This window comes from Xiphophorus maculatus, chromosome 1 (assembly GCF_002775205.1).
Source record: "Xiphophorus maculatus strain JP 163 A chromosome 1, X_maculatus-5.0-male, whole genome shotgun sequence".
NCBI lineage: Eukaryota > Metazoa > Chordata > Actinopteri > Cyprinodontiformes > Poeciliidae > Xiphophorus > Xiphophorus maculatus.
The window spans coordinates 9,769,436-9,788,169 of NC_036443.1; the positions used below are offsets into that span (position 1 = coordinate 9,769,436).

Sequence of the window (18,734 nt, forward strand, 5' to 3'; positions counted from 1 at the left end):
TCCAGAACAAGAGAGAAAACCAGCAGACTTAACCACGCCCACTCACATTTGTTGATTTTTTTCCCTCATGAACGGCTGCAGTGGAAAGCCAAGGTAAGGGCAAAATACAAAAAAAACTACTTAGCATGACGGACAATGATGCATTTTCATGTAGGTTGGTAGGAAGCGCCTCTGACTCTGGGTCAGCTTGATTAAACGTAGTTTCTGAATTCACATGCAGCGGTTTTCCCCTAACATCGAGCAGAAGCAGCTAACTAGCTGTTTCACAGTTTTTCTAAGCAAAGTTAGGAGTTTAATCTGTAAAACTGTCACCAGTGCTTTACACACTACTCAGGATTTGTAAAGCACTTTATTCGACTTTCAAAAACGTTTTAATCCTTAAAAAAAATGTACGTTTAATCAAATACATGATGTAGACCTATCGATTGTGTAGGAATAAAGACTGATAATAAATGTCGTGAAAGTAGCCTTTAGGAGCAAAAGTAGAAAATGGAAACTTTAAACAGTGGAGTTTGAATCTTAGGAAAGAAGTGTTTTTGCACATTCATGTTATCGGTGGATCTAGCGTGCTGTCATTGAGTGCCAAGCAAGCAGTTTTTACAATAAAGCACACTAGTCCTCTGTTCCGCGTTTCACCGCCACCTTTGAACTGAAAGCTGTAAATAGAAGCAGTCAGTCTGTGTTGCCATGTCTGAACAGAGGAACAGGTCTGCGCACAGTAATGACGCTCTTAGCACAATGCATTGAACTTGTGCAATTACAATTGTTAATTATGTGCTTAAATTAAAAAGACAAACAAAAAGTAACCCTTGGTCAGTTATTTAACTTGCGCTGAATATTAGTGGTGATTGTTGTTTATATTTTTATTATGGAAGAGGAACTGCTAGAGATGCTCCGACTTGAATTATCCAATTTTACCTTGATTGGTAGTCAGCAGGTCATGCGCTGAACAATCAAAGATATTTATTAAATGCATCAAAACTAACAGCTTCTACGATTTTCAGTCAAAATGATGTCTACCATTGAAATGGGAATTAAATGAAGATATTTATGAATGGTTCAAATATACTTCTACATTGGACTGATCTGAATCTAACCAAATGCATAGACATTGCACTTGAATTTCATCAAGGTTTGCTTTGGTACCTTTTGAGGAATCATTTTTTAAAGCCTCATTTTATTCTTATTCTAAACTTTTAAATCACCTAAAGAAGCTGCAGCACCTTTCCCCCCCTTAAAGTTTGACTATTTAGAAAAAGACAAAACTGGAATCAGTAAGAGTCAGCTGACCTAAAGAAAAACCAGACGTGGTAAATTCTGAGCAAGGCTTCATTGTGAAGGGAAGTATTTACAATAGTAGCGCTTTAAAATTTTCCTCACGTCTATGACCAAATCAGATAACACTAAGATTTGCTGATAAAGGAGTTTTGCACTGACGGTTAGCTCTTACGTCAAACATGTGAAACCCTTGGGTTTTAAAAATAATACATAATGGGAAAGTACTCCCATTACGTATCATTTGACCACTGTACATTCATTGGTCAAAATAACAGTGTTTTTCCCGTGTTAAAAGGCCCATATGATCAGCTCACACAAAGTGCAGTTATTTGATTTATAACTGCACTATATTTTCTGTAAATTCTGACATTGTTATGTCACATGTACAAAAACGCAATGGCCCAGACAGAGTAATCCTGCAAGACGTCAAAGTCTAATTTTCTTTTCTTTAATGGCAGAGTAAGTAAAAACTAACTGGAGGCTCACACAATGTACCGGAGGCAGCTACTGTACTTGAAACATGTCCAAAATTGCATAACGTGCTTCTGTATTTGTTTGCTTTAAGGTCCTTGGTACTTGGGATAAGCAGACCTGGCAACTACTTTCTGCAGTTAAATATTTGCAAGACCAGACAGTTTATTGCAGGTGCTGTAAAATTTTAGTGCAGAGTAAGCCTGTTTGCAGCAGAGTATCACACATGGTGAAATAATTGTCAGAACCTGTTTGACAGAAAAGGCAAAATGAGAACCACAATGATAAATCCATTGCTCAGCATTAGTCACAAATGTGTGAAGCTTGAGGTTTGTCATGCATCAATATTTTAGCCGGTACTAATACTAGAACAACAGGTATAGGAATTAAAGACAAAACAAGTGAGTTCACTGACCTTTGACAAATGCTGACTGTTGGGAAAAACCTATATGCTTCACTTGGGTTTTCCATTTGGCAGGTCTGTACTTGAAGAAACCCTCATCCCGTGTTTCAATTCTGCTTCAGTTTTACACTCACCTTGTGTCCTCTGCTAAATAATCATCGTTGTAATGTACAGTTCATAAAGGAAGCATCCCCCAAAATGCCGTCTTTGGCCATGATGGGTCAAGCAGGAGCTCAGAGACTTGCGACAAGAACCTGGAGAAGATTCATGAAGGACGGCAGGTGCTTTCTTGACGCACTTTTTCAAAAGAAATGGCCAAACATACGGGACTTCTTTTTAACCTCTCCCGCTCGATTGCAGATGTTTCACTACCTCAGCTTCTCACCAGAATGCTTCATCCTCACCTGCATCCAATCAGAAAACTCCATCCTATAGCTATGTGGTTATTGGGGCAGGGTCAGCAGGTTGCGTCCTCGCCAATCGCCTGACAGAAGACGCCCAGGAGTCCGTGTGTCTGTTGGAGGCCGGACCCAAGGACAAGTGGCTGGGAAGCTCCCGACTCTCGTGGAAGATCCACATGCCAGCCGCGCTGACCTACAACCTCTGTGATGACAAGTACGGTGATTGAGTATAAATTTAAGCAATTAGATCATCCTCAGTTTACGCCAGTGACTGATAAACCTTTGTTTTGATAATAATTCAGAGCTCAGAATTTTCTTTTAATTGTCCTGCTGTGTTTCTTTTCACGCCTCTTCAGGTATAACTGGTTCTACCACACATTACCCCAGGCCCAAATGGACAACAGGGTGCTGTACTGGCCCAGGGGTCGAGTCTGGGGAGGATCCTCCTCACTTAATGCCATGGTTTACATCCGTGGGCATGCAGAGGACTACAACCGCTGGCAGAGAGAGGGTGCAGAGGGATGGGACTATGAGCATTGTCTGCCTTACTTCAGAAAAGCTCAGTGCCATGAACTGGGAGAAAACAGGTACTATCTTCAAATGGCTTTATTTATTTGGTCAATTACTTTTTATTTGCATCCGTTTGACAGAATCTAAAAATGGGCGATATGATCTTTTATCATAAAGTGACAATGCATTTAATAAAATCTTTTTTTTTTATTGGCTGTAAATCTTTACCCTTATGCAATCAAAGCCACACAATCATGAGACTACTTTAAAAATAAAACTTACCCTTTATCAAAAAGACAACTCCACTACAGAGGTTCTATCAAGTATTGGAGCTGTGATAGTAGACGGTATGAAATAATAGTGTTTATTCATAATTGGCAGACATTAATTGAACATTTACTTTTGCTGTCATAGAACCAGCAATGGGAAAATAGTTTGAGCAAAAACAGTCTGAACATTACTATCAGTCTTAGAAAACATCATCAGGTTCATCAGTCTGATAGTATGAATACAGTATAATACATTTCAAACCCTCATAGAAAGTTCAACACCAGAAGCCAAGCAACTTCAGTCAATGGAAAAAAGTTTTCCTGCATGTATTTCATATATTCTAGGTACAAGAGGACACTTTAGATGTAATAGGCTTACTTTAATTGAATGACAACAAAGTCTGTCTATGTCTCTTTTAAGATGAACAGAAATGTGTCCAGAGTGTCAATGTGTCTTTGCTAACGGAAATTTGAAACTCCGCTTCTTGTTTTATCACGATTCACGTTTTTTCCCAGACGCTAATTACATAAGTTGTGGCAACACTGTTGCCACCTGTACTGGTGAGTGTGAAAATAAATTTTACGGGGGTGCAAATGAAAAGAAATGTGAGGCACTTCCTGAAGCAACAGCTCTTGTCCTGTGTGCTGTTTCTGATGCGCCCTTTATTCTTGAGATAACGCGTTTAGCCTGGACTGAGTAGGTTATCTTTTGTGAGTCACAGTTTGGTTTAGTTATTGTATTCTTAATATTCTCTCTTTGGCTGAAATGACAGGGCTTTATTCACAGCCATAGAGGGACTCAGGACTGTGCATAAACTACTAATTGAACTAATTAGTAAACATGTCCAACTTAAAGCAATTATCATTCTGAGATGAGGGAATCTTCCTTAGTATAGACATAGTGTCTGGTCTACATAACGTATGCTAAGTAGCTTTGTTATTATCAACATTAATAAGACAATTGTCTAACATTAATGAACATTTTTGTAGGAGAGGTGCTTATATGATACTCCCACACTTCCTGCTGGAGTTTGAAACCTACTAAGCATTTGTGAGATATTGTAATATTGTGTTTTTCCATCTTTGTATTGCAGGTACAGAGGTGGCAGCGGACCTCTTCACGTGTCCAGAGGAAAGACCAACCATCCCCTGCACAAGGCTTTTATCGAAGCAGGCCAGCAGGCAGGATACCCCTTCACTGATGACATGAATGGATACCAACAGGAAGGCGTTGGCTGGATGGACATGACCGTCTACAAAGGTAACAGAAACAGAGAGCAAAACACTTGAGGTTTAATAAAAATGATGGAAAGAGGAGTTAAAGACTGCATTGGTGGTACTGAGATCAGGTTAGGCTTAATACAGAAGATGCTTTAATTAACTAACCAATGAGCCTAATAACTTTATTTTTTGTAATTTTATTACAGGTGCTTGATTATTTAATAATCGCCCCAAATGTCCGAACATCTCATCCAATATGGTGCTTATGTAGTACGAGTACATTAGTAAGAGGGAAAACTTGCTAATGCTAACGAGATTCTAAGTGCTGTGAAAACCTTCAAGATCATCAGAAAACTGAATTGAAATGCTGAAATGATGTGTTCTCAGTGAGAAAAGAAACTTCATGATTGTTGCAAAATGTGAAATATGATCCTATATTTCATCTTATGTATGTTTTGGTTTAATTGCCATCACTGAAATGTTCGAAAATATCAGTAAATTGGCCACTAGTGAAAACCAAACTTCTAATCTAGAGCTAAAGCAAAATCTTTAGAACTGGGGATTGTATCATCTCAAAAATGGAGCGCTGAGCTGGGTGGAAAAAGTAAATACCACTAATCTCCAGGATTTTACTGCACAAATAAATCTTGTCCGAATGAACACATGTTTCCAGGGAAGAGATGGAGCTCTGCCAGCGCCTACCTCAGACCTGCATTGGGTCGGCCCAATCTGAAGACGGAGGTGCACTGCATGACCACCAAGATCTTGTTTGATGGCAAGCGTGCTGTAGGGGTGGAGTACGTGCAGAACGGAGAGAAAAAGAGAGTAAGAAGCACAACTATCTCACGTAATACAGTAGATTAAAAAAACCGATTAAAGATGTATTTTTATTTAAATCACGGTTACCATTTTTCATGCTTTTCTTCTTTACAACAGCTCACAGACTCAGTTTTTCCATTATTGTTCAGGTGTTTGCAGATAAAGAAGTGATCTTGAGTGGAGGAGCTATCAATTCCCCTCAGCTACTCATGCTGTCTGGTGTGGGAAATGCAGATGAACTGAAAGACCTGGGTATTCCTGTCATTCAGCACTTGCCAGGTGCGTGAAGTTTAAAGACTCTGTTGACTTTGCGATGGATGCATTCTCTGCTGGAGATTAGATCTTGATGCGTGTAGGATTTTGAGTCACTTTTTGACCTTTCCGTGCTTTGGTAACTGGCTCTAGTAAAGCTGAAGGAGGCAGCTGTTGCACAACCACTGTAACTTTACAAGCATGTTGTTTTCTTTCTCTAATAGAAAATGTTTTTCAAGTAGGTGGCTCAACAATTACTTGGATTGATTACCTTACAAAGAAACTACGGACTACGAGACTAAAATGTTTTGTTTGATAAAGTCAGCAATAGTGGAGCACCACAGGGGATTGTACTCTCGCCATTCATTTTCACCGCGTACACCTCCAACTTAGCCTGGCTATCGCCTTCCCGTGTAACTTCACTCAAAAAAAGATGTTGCTTACGTCACAGTCTGGGCTTTCTCTCACTCGCTTGGATTCCCTCTGCTAGATGTTGTACCAGACCAATCAGGGAACAGAAGAAGTGAATGATGACGTTGATTTTCTGCGCTGTTTTAGAATTGTAGTCTGCCTGTAGTTTTAGCAATGGCAGCGGAGACAGTCTGTGATGGCCTCGCTTCCACATATTGAATAAACATTAACAGTTGCCTCGTTCGGATCAGCACGTCTCTCTTCGTAGCGGAGGATGGTTGTTTACAGAGCAGACAATTTCCGGTAAGCATCGTAGCCTTGAATTGGCGTAATTCATACGTCAATTCAAGGCAAAGACGTTTGCCAATTCAAGGCAAACGTTAACTATTGGAAATTTAAAACGGGAAGCAATCGTTTCTCAATAGTCGAGATCCCAGACTATCTGCACAAGACAAACAGGCCTGGTTTTTACCAGGCTACCTCAGGCTTCAAGTTAGAGTCCTGCCAACTGCAGAAATGCTCAGAATACGTTTACTGAATGAATGAATAAGAAGCTTCTTCAGATTCACCGCAATACAAACCACTACTGAGAATCCTTTCTGTCCCCTGTCATCACTGTCAACTGCATAATAACTCTTTGAACAAACTTGCATATTCTGCCTTTCAGCAAAAACGTAATAAGATTATATTTATTGAAGTATTTCTTTAATTGGATTTGGATTAAACTGAACAAAAGCTTCTGTCTTTTTCACCCTGTTGTTCAGGCGTTGGCAATAATCTGCAGGACCACTTGGAGCTGTACGTCCAGCAGCAGTGCACTCAGCCCATCACCTTGTACAAGGCGCAGAAACCTTTCCACATGATCAAGATTGGCCTCGAGTGGCTCACTCTTTTCACCGGTAACCAAATTCACCTTGCAAATGTATTTATACCCCCTGACGTTTTTACTGTTTTATCACATTACAATTATGCAAAACTTTGATGCACTTTATTGCAGTCGTATGTTAGACGAAACACAAGTAGTTCTTACTGCTGAAGTGGAATTAAAATGATGCATGACTTTCAGCATTTTGCATTTTGTGCTGATCAGAATCTGAAAAATGACATTTCTACTTCACGTGACCAGTTTGCTTTTCTGTGTTTTCCATATGGCTTATGGCAAACCTCTAATGTGACTTGTGCATCAGCAGATTCATGTTTCGCCACCGTGCCTCATAACTGCTCAGAAATAAACAACGAGGAGAGCAAACAGCTCAACCGCTTGAGAGAAAATTATGGCTAAAACAGAATTATAATTGGCAGTATTTTAAGTATTTAAAACAAAAAAAAAAACCCTAACCAATACTTTACTTTACCGGATATGAAATGCTCGTATCGTTCTTCAGCCATATCGCCCAGACGTGGTGAAAACAAATGTAGGTCACACATTTCAAACTTTTATTTGTAAATGGTTTTGAAAAGTTCTTCATTATTTTGTCATTTTCTTTCCACATTAGCGCGGCGCACTACTTTGTGCTTTTATGTCACAAATAATTTCCAATGCCCTGCAGAAATATATGTGAGAGCATAATAATCTTGTGAAATGTACATATTTTATGGAAGTGTTTCCCGACCCTGGCCGTTTCAGATGTCCCACCTGTTTCAGATGTGCTCCTGCTTGAAACAAACCCTGAGTCAGATGTCAGGTGTATCAGAAACCTAAATTGGCCTCCGGTTAAAATCAGGCGTGCTGAAGCGAAGCACCTTTATTATACAAGGCAGTGTGCCTTGAGGACCACGGTTGGGAAACGTTGTTCTATGTTGTTTCCCAACATTATAATATTTTTGTTATTTTACCTAAATGTTTTGTTTATTTATAAAACTAAGACACATACAGTATATACCCTATAGGAATTTTTTTTTTTCAATTTTTACTCAATGCAATTCGCAGAATTTGCCTCAAATATAACTCGGTGTTTCTGTGAAATGTTCTGCGTGGTGACGAAATGCACTGATTGACAATTGATTACTGCAGGAAACCACCTTGTGGTTTGGCAATTAGGAACATTAGCTGTGCCAGACATACAGTTGGCAGACTTACTTTTTTTATCAGCTTTGTGATTGTGTGTTTGTTTTTTTTTTTTATTGTCTCAATCTTCTTCCCCCAGGCTACGGAGCTACAGCCCACTTGGAGAGCGGAGGGTTTATCCGCAGTCGACCTCACGTCACACACCCTGACATTCAGTTTCATTTTCTGCCTTCACAAGTTATTGACCACGGCCGGGTTCCTTCAAAGATAGAAGCATATCAGGTGCGACAAATAACAAATACTGTATGCTCTTTTCTTTTTCTTCCTCCTGACTGTGGGCAGTCCGGGCGGCCAAATTTATTCATTACTTTCATTTAGACTGCTATTAATAAACTTTATGCTAACAAGAGGTTGAAGAGACAAAGGATTAGATACAGAGTTCCCTTTACTGTTCCATGGAAACTCACATTAAAATCACAAACTTGGCTCGTCACAGTAATTTCTCGGGAAATGATTCTCTCTTCCAGAGAATTGAACCTCCCCACTAATAAGTGCCTTATACAAAGGAAAATAGCTGTGGGTTAACTCCGTCTTTCCCTGCAGATAGATCATTTAAGAGGAGACTTATAAAAATAAACAAATTCTACAGTGCAAAAGTACCTAAAATGAGTGAAGTTGTTTAAGTAGGGTTGGGCGCATTGATTCAAATAGATACCAAGGTGAGCATTGGTATTACTGTTGTTGTCAATACTGGTGTCTCTTCCAAATGTCCTGCAAATTTCAGAAATTTCCCCAGAGTTCATGCCAAATGCCAAACATTAAGAGCTTACTTTTTTAATATGACTCCAAGATGTCATACCTTTGTAATGTTTATACTAAAAACATCTGCTCTCTTTCAAATACACTTGTTTAATTTCCTCATAAGTGCAGCTTCTCTCCAACACTGTCAGTGCAGACGGCGCGTCCTCCCGCACCCCTCGACTCCTCGATCATGCAGGCTCACTTCACCCTCCCTTTGCAGAAGAGAGAATTTATCACTGTGGTAACACCATAAATTTACATAAACATATCAAAGCAGTTCACCCTCTGGTGAACTCCAAGATAAAACGTTGGTAAAAGTTGATCAGAGATGCAGACTGATTAAACTATTATCATCTACTCAGGCAGCTGAATAAAATCATACTGGAACTCAAAAATAATATATGTACCACAAACTTCAAATGTGAATATAGGATGAATATGCTCATCCTTTTGTGTTAATTAAAGGAAAAATGGTATTCCTATAGAGGTTACAGACAAACAGTATCCCAATAGTTTTGCATTGCTACGATGACCATGAAGGACCTACAAGCTCTCTCAACAAAACGGTTTTAAGAGTTTACTGAAGGCACTTCTCCGATCTCTGGGAAAAAAATCCTAGTAGTAAAGTTTCCTTATGAGAAAAAAACCCACTTACTTTGTATTTGTCTCTCAAAAGTAAAAAAAAAAAAAAAAGTTGCTGATATTTAGACACAAGTGGGAATCAAGATATCTTCAAATTGAAAAGAATCACTGAAGAACAGGACAGAACTACCAGAACTCAGGGAGTTGTCTCAGATATTGGTGCCAACATGGTCGCAGCTGTTTCACAAAGTAGGTCGGGCACGTTATCCATGCTTTGCACATCCAGAAACGTTTTAAGTTTCCAGAGCACAAACTCATCCAATCAGTTGAAGCACACTGGAACTGCGTATTCTACAAGTTTAAGAGACAATTGAGAAAAAGGAAGCAGTTGTACTTTGCTTTCTTGGGTACAGCTCACTATGCGTGGTCAGTGGTGGGGCTCTCCCTTGACACCCAGAGACCATTTGAAGAAGCAGCAAGAGAGAGATAATCTGAAAAACATTTGTCTGTCTCAAAGGTGATCTTCCTGATGGTAACATTACTTGGAAGCTTGACTGCATCTCATAAGGCTCCAAGGCAGCAAGCTAGCAGGTGTGCTGTTAGTAGAGTGATTCAGGAGCATTGAAGCCTTTTGGGGTCTCAGTAGCAGCCCCTACCTGGACACAAGATTTAAAAACTTTGGATCCAGGGACATGGCAAATGTCAGACATCAGAGATATGGTCAGAGTTTGACTCTCAGGTCCTTAGATGACAGCACCATCGCACAGTAACTCAGACAAGGAGTGTAACAAAAGTAAATATGTTGCTGTTCCTAAAATGAAAACATCTGTTCTCGACAGGGCCAACAGAGGTGACTCAAAAAATACTTTCTTAAGGGCTTTATGCACAATTTTCTTAAAAGAAATTAATTTAAAAAATCCCAGTATCACTTACCATTGTTGTGAAGTCCTATTTTCTTAATTGACTGGTTTTTATCTGAGTAAAGTATTTATTAAGCTTAATCTGCTGGAGCCTCTGCTATCCTGCCAACATCTCTAAAAGTGTAAAAGTCTTCAAAAATAAAGAATGTTCTCATGTCCTAGGTTCATGTTGGACCAATGAGAAGCACTAGCATTGGCTGGATGAAGCTGAAAAGTGCCAATCCCACCGATCACCCAATTCTCCAGCCAAACTATCTCTCCACTGGTAAGAACCGAAGAGGGTTGCTTGACTGAAATAGAGCAGAAGATAAAACAGAATCATGTGTGTTTTCTATCTGATCTTTGCAGATATTGATGTGTGGGAATTCAGGGAGTGCGTCAAACTGTCCAGAGAAATTTTCGCTCAGAGTGCCTTCGACCAGTTCCGCGGTCCCGAGGTCCAGCCCGGTCTCCAGGTCCAGTCGGACGCCGACATCGACGCTTTCGTCCGCCAGAAGGCCGACAGCGCCTACCATCCCTCCTGCACCTGCAAAATGGGGTCCGCCTCCGATCCGACGGCGGTGGTGGACTCGAGCGCACGCGTCCTGGGTCTGGAGCGACTGCGGGTAGTCGACGCTTCCATCATGCCCAGCATCGTGAGCGGGAACCTGAACGCCCCTACGATCATGATGGCGGAGAAGGCAGCCGACATGATCAGAGGCCGGCCTCCTCTGGTGGAACCCGGGGTTCCCGTGTACCAGCCCACGACGCTCGAAACGCAGAGATGATCGGCCGATTCGGTGATTTAACTATAACGATCTCTGAGGTGGGAGCAGCAGGGAATTTAATCAACAAAAATCAAAAAAATGTGACTTAGTTTTGTTTAACCTTTTACACTCTTTTTGAACTCCACAAATAACCCGTTGCGTTGACGTGAAGGATTTAGCGTGAAGTTCGATATGCAGGGCAGTCTGTCGGTTGGGACCAACACACTAAGATACATCATTCTAAAAGTAGACATTATTACAGCCTGCCGCGTAGCAGCTGTGCAGTAAATGCAAATTGCTCTTTGCAGAATCTAAACAGTACCTGGAAGAGCCTTATCAACTGAACACTTGCTCAGTGTTTTTGTTTAAATCTACTAATACATGAGGACGTAAGGGGAATGCTGTTTGCACCAACAACATGGTTCATCTCAACTTCACTGTATCCACAGCTTGAATTGTTTTAAGTTGAAGTATTAGGGAGCAACATGTGAAACACTAACAAAACAAAAAGCAGACTCTAAGCCATTTGGTTCAGCTTGAAATATTATTGTCATTATGATGTAATGCCTCTCCGATATGATGGTTCAGCTTAAGTGCAAGGTTCTGCCTTTCCTTTCTACCGATCAGCTTCCTCCCTGCAAACCTGCAGCTGTTCTGTTTAGCTCATTTCCTTAGGTCTGTTGCACACTGTTCAAGATAACAGGAAGGCAATCGCTTCTTAGTTTCTGTTCGAGTTAACCTTATCTCAAAAAAGGGATGTTTTTAGTGCAAGACATTCGCCAGTGTGCTCGCACGGTTGCTTTTGTGTTTAGAAAAAGATTGGTGCTGATTAGATTGGCCTGCGAAGCTGCCTACATCAGCATTTTTTATTTGAGAAAAGCTGGAACGACACTTGTTTTCTGGCATAAGTCGTAAAGGCATCATCTTTTTTTTAACCAAAAAAACCAAAAGCTTTAAAACATATGTAAAAGTGAAAAAGGAAGCGACTTAAGATTTTGTGAGCAAAAATAACTGCCTTTTTCAGTCTCTAACACTAGTAGATCTGTTTACACTAACGTGCAATAGTTGTTTTTTTTGTTTCTTTTTTTCTAGATTGCAGATGTTGCATTTTAGGGCAAAGAAGCATTTAAAGGGCAAACACCATTTTTACATATTTTCCTTCTCAATTGTGTTCAATTAATTTCAACGCATTTTTATACCGCTTGCTCACAACAGATTTGGTCTCAAGGCTTTTGCTTTTAATAGTTAATTTCATTTAAAAAAAATTATGTGGAGAAAAAAGTGAAGAAAATGCACCTGAAAGTTACAGAAGAGTAGTTTTGACACTTTTAGAGCACAGAACTGTTGCATTAATGCATGCCATAATATGCATCCAAGACAAAAGTAGAAAAGTGCAACTCTAGCTCCAAGATCAAGTTAAAAAGTGATTAAGATTTGTGTCATACAAGTCTCATTTTTTTCCCCACATAATCAGTTCGTGTCCTACTGTTCAGGAGTTCACCTACGCTGCTTAAGGTGCCTGTCACAACAAGCACACTGTAGACAGTAAATGACTGCAGGCTGATTGCAGTTACGGTAATTTTCTCAAATGTTATTTGGCCCCAACAAGTTACTCCTCTTTAATGCAGCACGTATCGTGGGAAATCCGGGGCAGATTAGCATAAATTGTCTATATTTAGGACTACAGCTACTTAACTCACTCTGTAAGCTTTCTGCACATAAACAACACGCGGTCACCTCTGTTGTCTGGCTGTCTAGAAAAAACTAAGTTGGAGCTGTGTCGGATCTTTATCCATCAGCTTTCAGTTGTTTCCTTGAGTTCGAGTCAACTTTGTGGCCCCGCTCCGTGACCCTGGGGAAAAGTCGAAACGCTGTTCGCTTCCGTAGAGTTCGCTCGCATTTCCTGCACTGCAACAAAAATGCCGACTGCGTTGTTATTCTGAGTCTCCAAAAAGTGGAAACGCATCCATTCCACGTTTTTATTTCAGGCCAGAAAAAAATATTTCCTCTGCGATTGCCTTGAGAGATTTCCATAATGGTTGTGCCTGTTTTACTGATCATGACTCAAAAGGTCCTTTGTATGTTTCGGGAAAATGTTTCGACATTCCTGATCCACTTAGGAAAACAATGGAAAATCCATTTGCGATTTAATGCCGGTAGACCTCATGTAGTTTTTTTTTTGCTCCCAAATGGCTCAGGCTAAACCTAAGATGTTTTCAAACTATGCAGTAATATTAACAGCTAATCATCAAACATGGTGAATTATGTTAAAATACACCTTGTTTCTCTACACTAAAAAACTTAAAAAACCCAAGTATACATTAAATAAAATCTATTTTTTGTATTGTTTTTGTGAATGATTACGTAGATCATCTTGTTAAAATTTATAAATGACTAATAAGGAAAATTAACGTTTTTAAACAATAGAAATATAATAAAAGAAATAGTTCCTATATTGCCATCAGTGTTGGTATCAAAGAATTTGTGATTGAAGTTGATGCATATTTGTTGTGATTTTTTTAATATCTTCACTAATATCTGAAGTATTGAATGAAATCAATTAATCCGTATTATAATCTACAATGGACCTTATTTACTACAATGACCTTAACTGTGTTAAATTGTGTGTCTTTGTTAATAATGCGTACTGTGACAGCTATTGTTTACACTATAATGCACCGTTGTGCAATGATGCATTAATCATCTTTTTTATGTTTTTTAATGACGGAATAAACATGTGAATCAGGAAAGGATATTTTATGTTAATATATCAAAGCTCTTCTTTATTATTATTTTTTTTCTGCATTGATTGTCAACAAGCCGTCCTGACCTTGTCCTCTTTATTTAGCAATTATTACAAAAATCAGCAGGTGCATCGTCATTTCAGGCAAAAAAATTCAAATGTACAAAACAAGGATGTTGCTTCTGTTGGTACAAAATCTAGAAGGTACTAATTATTATGCTACAAAGTAGATAAAGACAACTTTTAGAGTGTTTTATACACAAATAGGTAGAAAGCAGAAATCTTCAAGTTAGTTCTTACAAACACTATACAAATTGTTTTGTTGTTTTTTTTTTTACAACCTTTTACAGACTTCTGTAAAGCAGTGGCAAAGTAGAAAAAATAAAGCTAAGTTGCACAACCAAGCCTTGTGTTCTTTGTCACTTTATCTCCTGATAAAACTAAATTGTTGATGTATTCAGATACCTGTAATATAAATTGTGTTCTTCTGTAAGTGGATGACATTTGACAATTGGACTGTGGCAGCATCATGCAGCGTCGGCTAATATTTTGGCTTTTTTATAAAGTTATTTCTAGAAGCAGCAATTGATTAAAAAACTGAATAAGGTAAATGTTTGGTACAAAACAGCTGCTAACGTCCTGTGATAGGCTGGTAACCCAAGACACCTCACTACTGTAGGACAGGTTTGGAAAGAGAATGAATGAACTGCAGCTATTTAAGTAAATGTTTTCCTTTTACCCTCGATTATCTTAGTTCTTGAAAGTTTTCTGTTTCGCTAGGAACTTAAGCTTTCAAATGTCAGGGTTATTTTCCTGTTGGTGTAAGACAAACTGTGACTCACGGTCTTTAAACTCTTACTGCGTCTATCCAACCTCAGATAAGCAACGACACAATATTTGTTTTTCCAAACAGTTTGCTTGTCTCTACTGTTCAAGAATGTGCTAATACAATCCTGAAAAATGAAAGACATCAGCCAGTTCTCATGAATAAGTTGTAGTTTCTGCCCAATGATTCAAGAAGGGATTATTTTTGCACTTAAAAGAACTCAATATTGTATATTAGGTAAGTAAAGTTGCCTTTAAAAAGGTATTTTTGTAGAAAGATGTCGTAATATTCAATGGTAACAGTAAAACATTCCCACTATCAGTATAGTGGTGTAAGGGTAATGATTTGGGCATTTTTGTAGCCTCAGTACTTGGATACTGAAGTCACTGCTAAATCTTGGATGATTCTGAATACAACTGAATATGTTAAAAAAAAAAAGTGAGACGATCAGGAGGATGACTCCAGTGAATCAATTAGTATAAATAGATTAGTCAAAGTCTGGACCTCAAGCTGATTGAAATGCTTTCAGGACCTTATAAAAGTTATTGCATGATTTGATTTCTGCAAATATTGATGGGCTTAATTAATTATGTAATGGGAGAGTGGCCAAAACTCCTATAAAACAGCTTTAAAAGAAGATACAAGTTATTACAGCTACATGCCATCCTATTTGTTTCACACTGACTTTTGCGGCATGGTAAAAGTTTTTGTTAGATAATGTTAAGTTTTATTGTGACGTGTGTTGCTTTCATCTGAGGTTTTAACTGAAACATGTGGACCAGGTGAGGTCACTAAGTATTAAATTAATTTTTAATTTCAACTGTTTCTGTGTTGTTTCCCCCATTACTGCTATCCAATCGTAGGAAAAAGAACAAATCATATTCTAATCCAGCAAAATATTTTTATAATTAGTTTCAATTTTAATGTGGTTATAAAATACGTAAGTGCCTGTTGTTTACGCATGTGTGTGTCTACTGTAGTGAAGTGTGTGTAGCTGCGCACAGCAATCCCTTTGTTTTGGTCGCATCAGTAAAGAAGCCCTTTGATTGCACACATTGCTATTCCACAGCCCAGAGCCGATATCCGCAAGTTATTATAGCTTGGCGGTGCGTAGCGGAACATGCTGTCCGAAGTTGGAGCAAATATTCAGAAAGCCGAGCCTCACGTCATCCTGGAGCTGCGTGGTTCTCTTCTCTCTTCACAGAAGTGTTTGTTTTTGAAACTGCTTTCAGGGAAAAGCTTCACAGAAAACATGCCAGGGCTGAGATAGATGGATGAGCTCACCCCCGGAAAATGTTCAGCATGGAGATTTGTTATACGTGTCCTTCATCACATGTGAGAGCTATTCCACCTGATTTCACATCTGGTCAAAAAGAAAAAAACGTTACAGTGTGTGAAACAGCGTTGAAGTAAAACTCTTGCAGCTGTGGAGGCGATCCTGAATTGTTTCCGGTTAAAAATGGGTGAGAGTAAAAGAGTCGCATGCCTCAAGATCTGGTCAAACGGTTTACATTTAAGCCTTTTCTCATAATAAACTCAACTCCATCCTTTTGGGATGATTTCTGGGAAAGTGACAAATTGCATATTTTAGGATGCAGGAGACAGCGAAAGCAGTTTTCTTAAACTGTTTTATGATTTTTTTGTTTGGTTTTCAACACAAATAAGTATAAAGGTCAGGCAGGAAAGCACATAGAGTGGAAGGATATGCCTGAGGACAAAGTCTTTAATTATTGATATGTAATTTCCTCTTCAAATAAAAAATAAGAGAACAACGTTTAACCCTGAACGTTTCAACCTCAGCAGCTTGATTTGAATATAGAGCCCTTTGCAAAAGTATACATGCCCCTTGAACCTTTTCACAATTTGTCACATTACAACCACAAGCTTTGACAGGTTTTACAGGGATATTATATAAAGTAACGCATAATAATGAATGAAAACTGTGAGGCCAATATTCTGGAGAATCTGTTTCTCCTGTAAATACAGCTGCGGTTTGCTTCTGTCGAGTTTGTACATGTAGAAACTGAAATACGCCTTTTGTCTTTACCTGCAAGATACCTCAAGTTCATTAAAACTGGATAGAGAGAAACTCTGAACATGGATATTTACGTCACTGTAGCACATAAATATGCTTTGATCTAAGTCATTGCTTATTTAGTGGGTTTAATTGTATTATTATGGCGTCATTAACTTGATGTCCATGTCATGTTCTCATTTTATGTCTCTGTCAGAGGGAAATTTGTGCCAACACACTGACGTTTTTGTCCAGAGTAATGACTCTCAGTTCCGCAAAACGATTTCACATTCATATCCTCCTCACGATTCTTTTTCCATCCTGCGGTTTCTTCTGCCTTTTGGCAGAGCCTTGACCCTGACCTGTTCATTAGCTATTGTCTTATAAGATCTCATTGTACGCAAGATATATATAAACCTGACTGATTTTCACCTAACAGTGCTTGACAAATACATTTTTTCCACAACTGGAAACCCATTAACTGACTTCTGGAGGCAACCTGTTTTACTTGATTTTATTTAGGGTGTGTATGTAAAAGGGGTGGAAATCAAATGCACAACATACTTGTAAATGACGAAAACAAATGTATTTTATTCCTTCCTGTTCAAAAATGTGCATGGTTTTGTTGGTCTATCAAATGAAATCACAGTAAACTACACCGTGGTGTGTGGTTCTAATGTGACCAAATGTGGAAAAGGTGAAAGAGGCGTGTCTGCTTTTACAAGGCACCGTCTCAGCTGCTCCTGCTTTGTTTCCATCTAATTCAGATAAGCAAACAAAAATATATGTTTTCATCAATCTTGACCAATAAGGGGTAAAATCACACTTTTTATACACATAAAACGCAACGAATTGCAGGAATCCTCGGAAAAGCAAAGGCCCGATCAGTTTTTGACATCTATACTGCGAACCAGGCAGAAAGATTTAGAAATGCTTAGCCGCCTGAAACTATTTACACAACAATAGAATAGAAGTCTATTTCATTTTCCTGCTTGCGTGTGCAGGTGGTGAGTGGTGGCACATTTGCTTTTGTTGTGTTGGCTCTTCATGGAGTAAACAATGTGATTTACGGCCTTGTGTAATCCTCACTAAAGCCGAGTTATATCATCCTCAGAATCTAAAACCAAAAGTTTTGAAGTTTTATCCAACTGATGTCAATTAGGAAAACGGAAAACAAGTTTTAACGACTGGCCTGCCTTCCTGGAGGCTGGCGTGTAGATTCATGTCTCCTGATTTCAATTGCAGCAGTTTTTTGTTGTTGTTTTTGTTTCTCTATAACCATGTGTCCGCTTTAGCTGCAATCTACTAAGCAGGAAAAGAAAACAAGGCACTTTGCTCTCACGTTTATCCCCGTTTCTAATTTTCTGTTCTCCGCAGGGCCTGCTGAGATATACGCTAAATAAAACTAGACAGAGTCCGCTGCGAGTTGCTGCTATAGAGAAGTGATGCATATCATCTCGTCCGTTAGGTCCTCCTCACACTTCACAGCCACGTACTGCTCCTCGTCGCTGTAGTCCCTCTGGTGCGCGTCGGCGAGTCGCGAGTCTGAGCTGACGCTTTCCGTCCCCGCCACGTCGCCGTTACCCATGCTGCCGTTCAGCAGATTGCTGGCAGCGCTCTCCATCTCGTCGATGGTCATCTCGCAGGCGTCTGCGATCTCGTGTTTGGCCGCTGTCACAAACTTGGGGTCCCTGGCGTATTTCCCGAGACCTTCAGAGATGAGGACCTGAGTGGGATGCAAGAGAAACGGAAGATTATGATAATATTAAAAGACAGATAAAAAAAATAAATAATAATAATCTGATCAGAAGGCGAGAATGTGTGAAAGCAGTAAAGGTAAACCAAGATGGTGGAACTAATTAAATAGCTGAATTATCAAGCTTACTGAGGACGACAGCTGATTGTTAGATGGACAGTCATTTTCGCCATTTTATGTAATAAATTATCCTTCAGTAACGATTAAACCATGAGTGGATGATGATAGTAACTGTGCTTTAAGGTGTAGATAGAAAAAAACCTGTATGTTTTCATAACTACATGGTCCAAATTGACATTTTTA

At 39.2% G+C, this 18,734-nt stretch overlaps 2 protein-coding genes across 15 annotated transcripts in view; one reads left to right on the forward strand and one right to left on the reverse strand.

The window, feature by feature from the left end:
- The first annotated feature begins 33 nt into the window (after positions 1–33).
- On the forward strand, positions 34–14,239 carry chdh (choline dehydrogenase). Its single transcript, XM_005800166.3, has 11 exons — positions 34–93; positions 2,327–2,433; positions 2,513–2,767; positions 2,910–3,140; positions 4,427–4,593; positions 5,227–5,378; positions 5,522–5,651; positions 6,800–6,934; positions 8,183–8,325; positions 10,509–10,611; positions 10,695–14,239. The coding sequence occupies exons 2-11, from the start codon at positions 2,351–2,353 to the stop codon at positions 11,111–11,113; spliced, it is 1,818 nt and encodes a 605-aa protein (XP_005800223.1). The 5' UTR covers positions 34–93; positions 2,327–2,350; the 3' UTR covers positions 11,114–14,239.
- Positions 13,916–18,734, reverse strand: part of cacna1d (calcium voltage-gated channel subunit alpha1 D) — a 72,096-nt gene continuing 67,277 nt past the window's right edge. For 12 of the 14 annotated variants that reach the window (XM_023330455.1, XM_023330415.1, XM_023330431.1 and 9 more), the window contains one exon: positions 13,916–18,401. In XM_023330455.1, the coding sequence (XP_023186223.1) occupies positions 18,108–18,401 (294 nt within the window). In that variant the 3' untranslated portion in view covers positions 13,916–18,107. The remainder of the gene's footprint in view (positions 18,402–18,734) is intronic. The other 2 variants (XM_023330465.1, XM_023330457.1) reach the window with 1 other exon arrangement.

Excerpts from the sequence above, each read along its gene's own strand:
- chdh (XM_005800166.3), top strand. The coding sequence starts at position 2,351 with ATGCCGTCTTTGGCCATGATGGGTCAAGCAGGAGCTCAGAGACTTGCG. Across the intron at positions 2,768-2,909 it reads TACAACCTCTGTGATGACAA|GTATAACTGGTTCTACCACA; the intron begins GTACGGTGATTG and ends ACGCCTCTTCAG. Across the intron at positions 8,326-10,508 it reads CAAAGATAGAAGCATATCAG|GTTCATGTTGGACCAATGAG; the intron begins GTGCGACAAATA and ends CTCATGTCCTAG.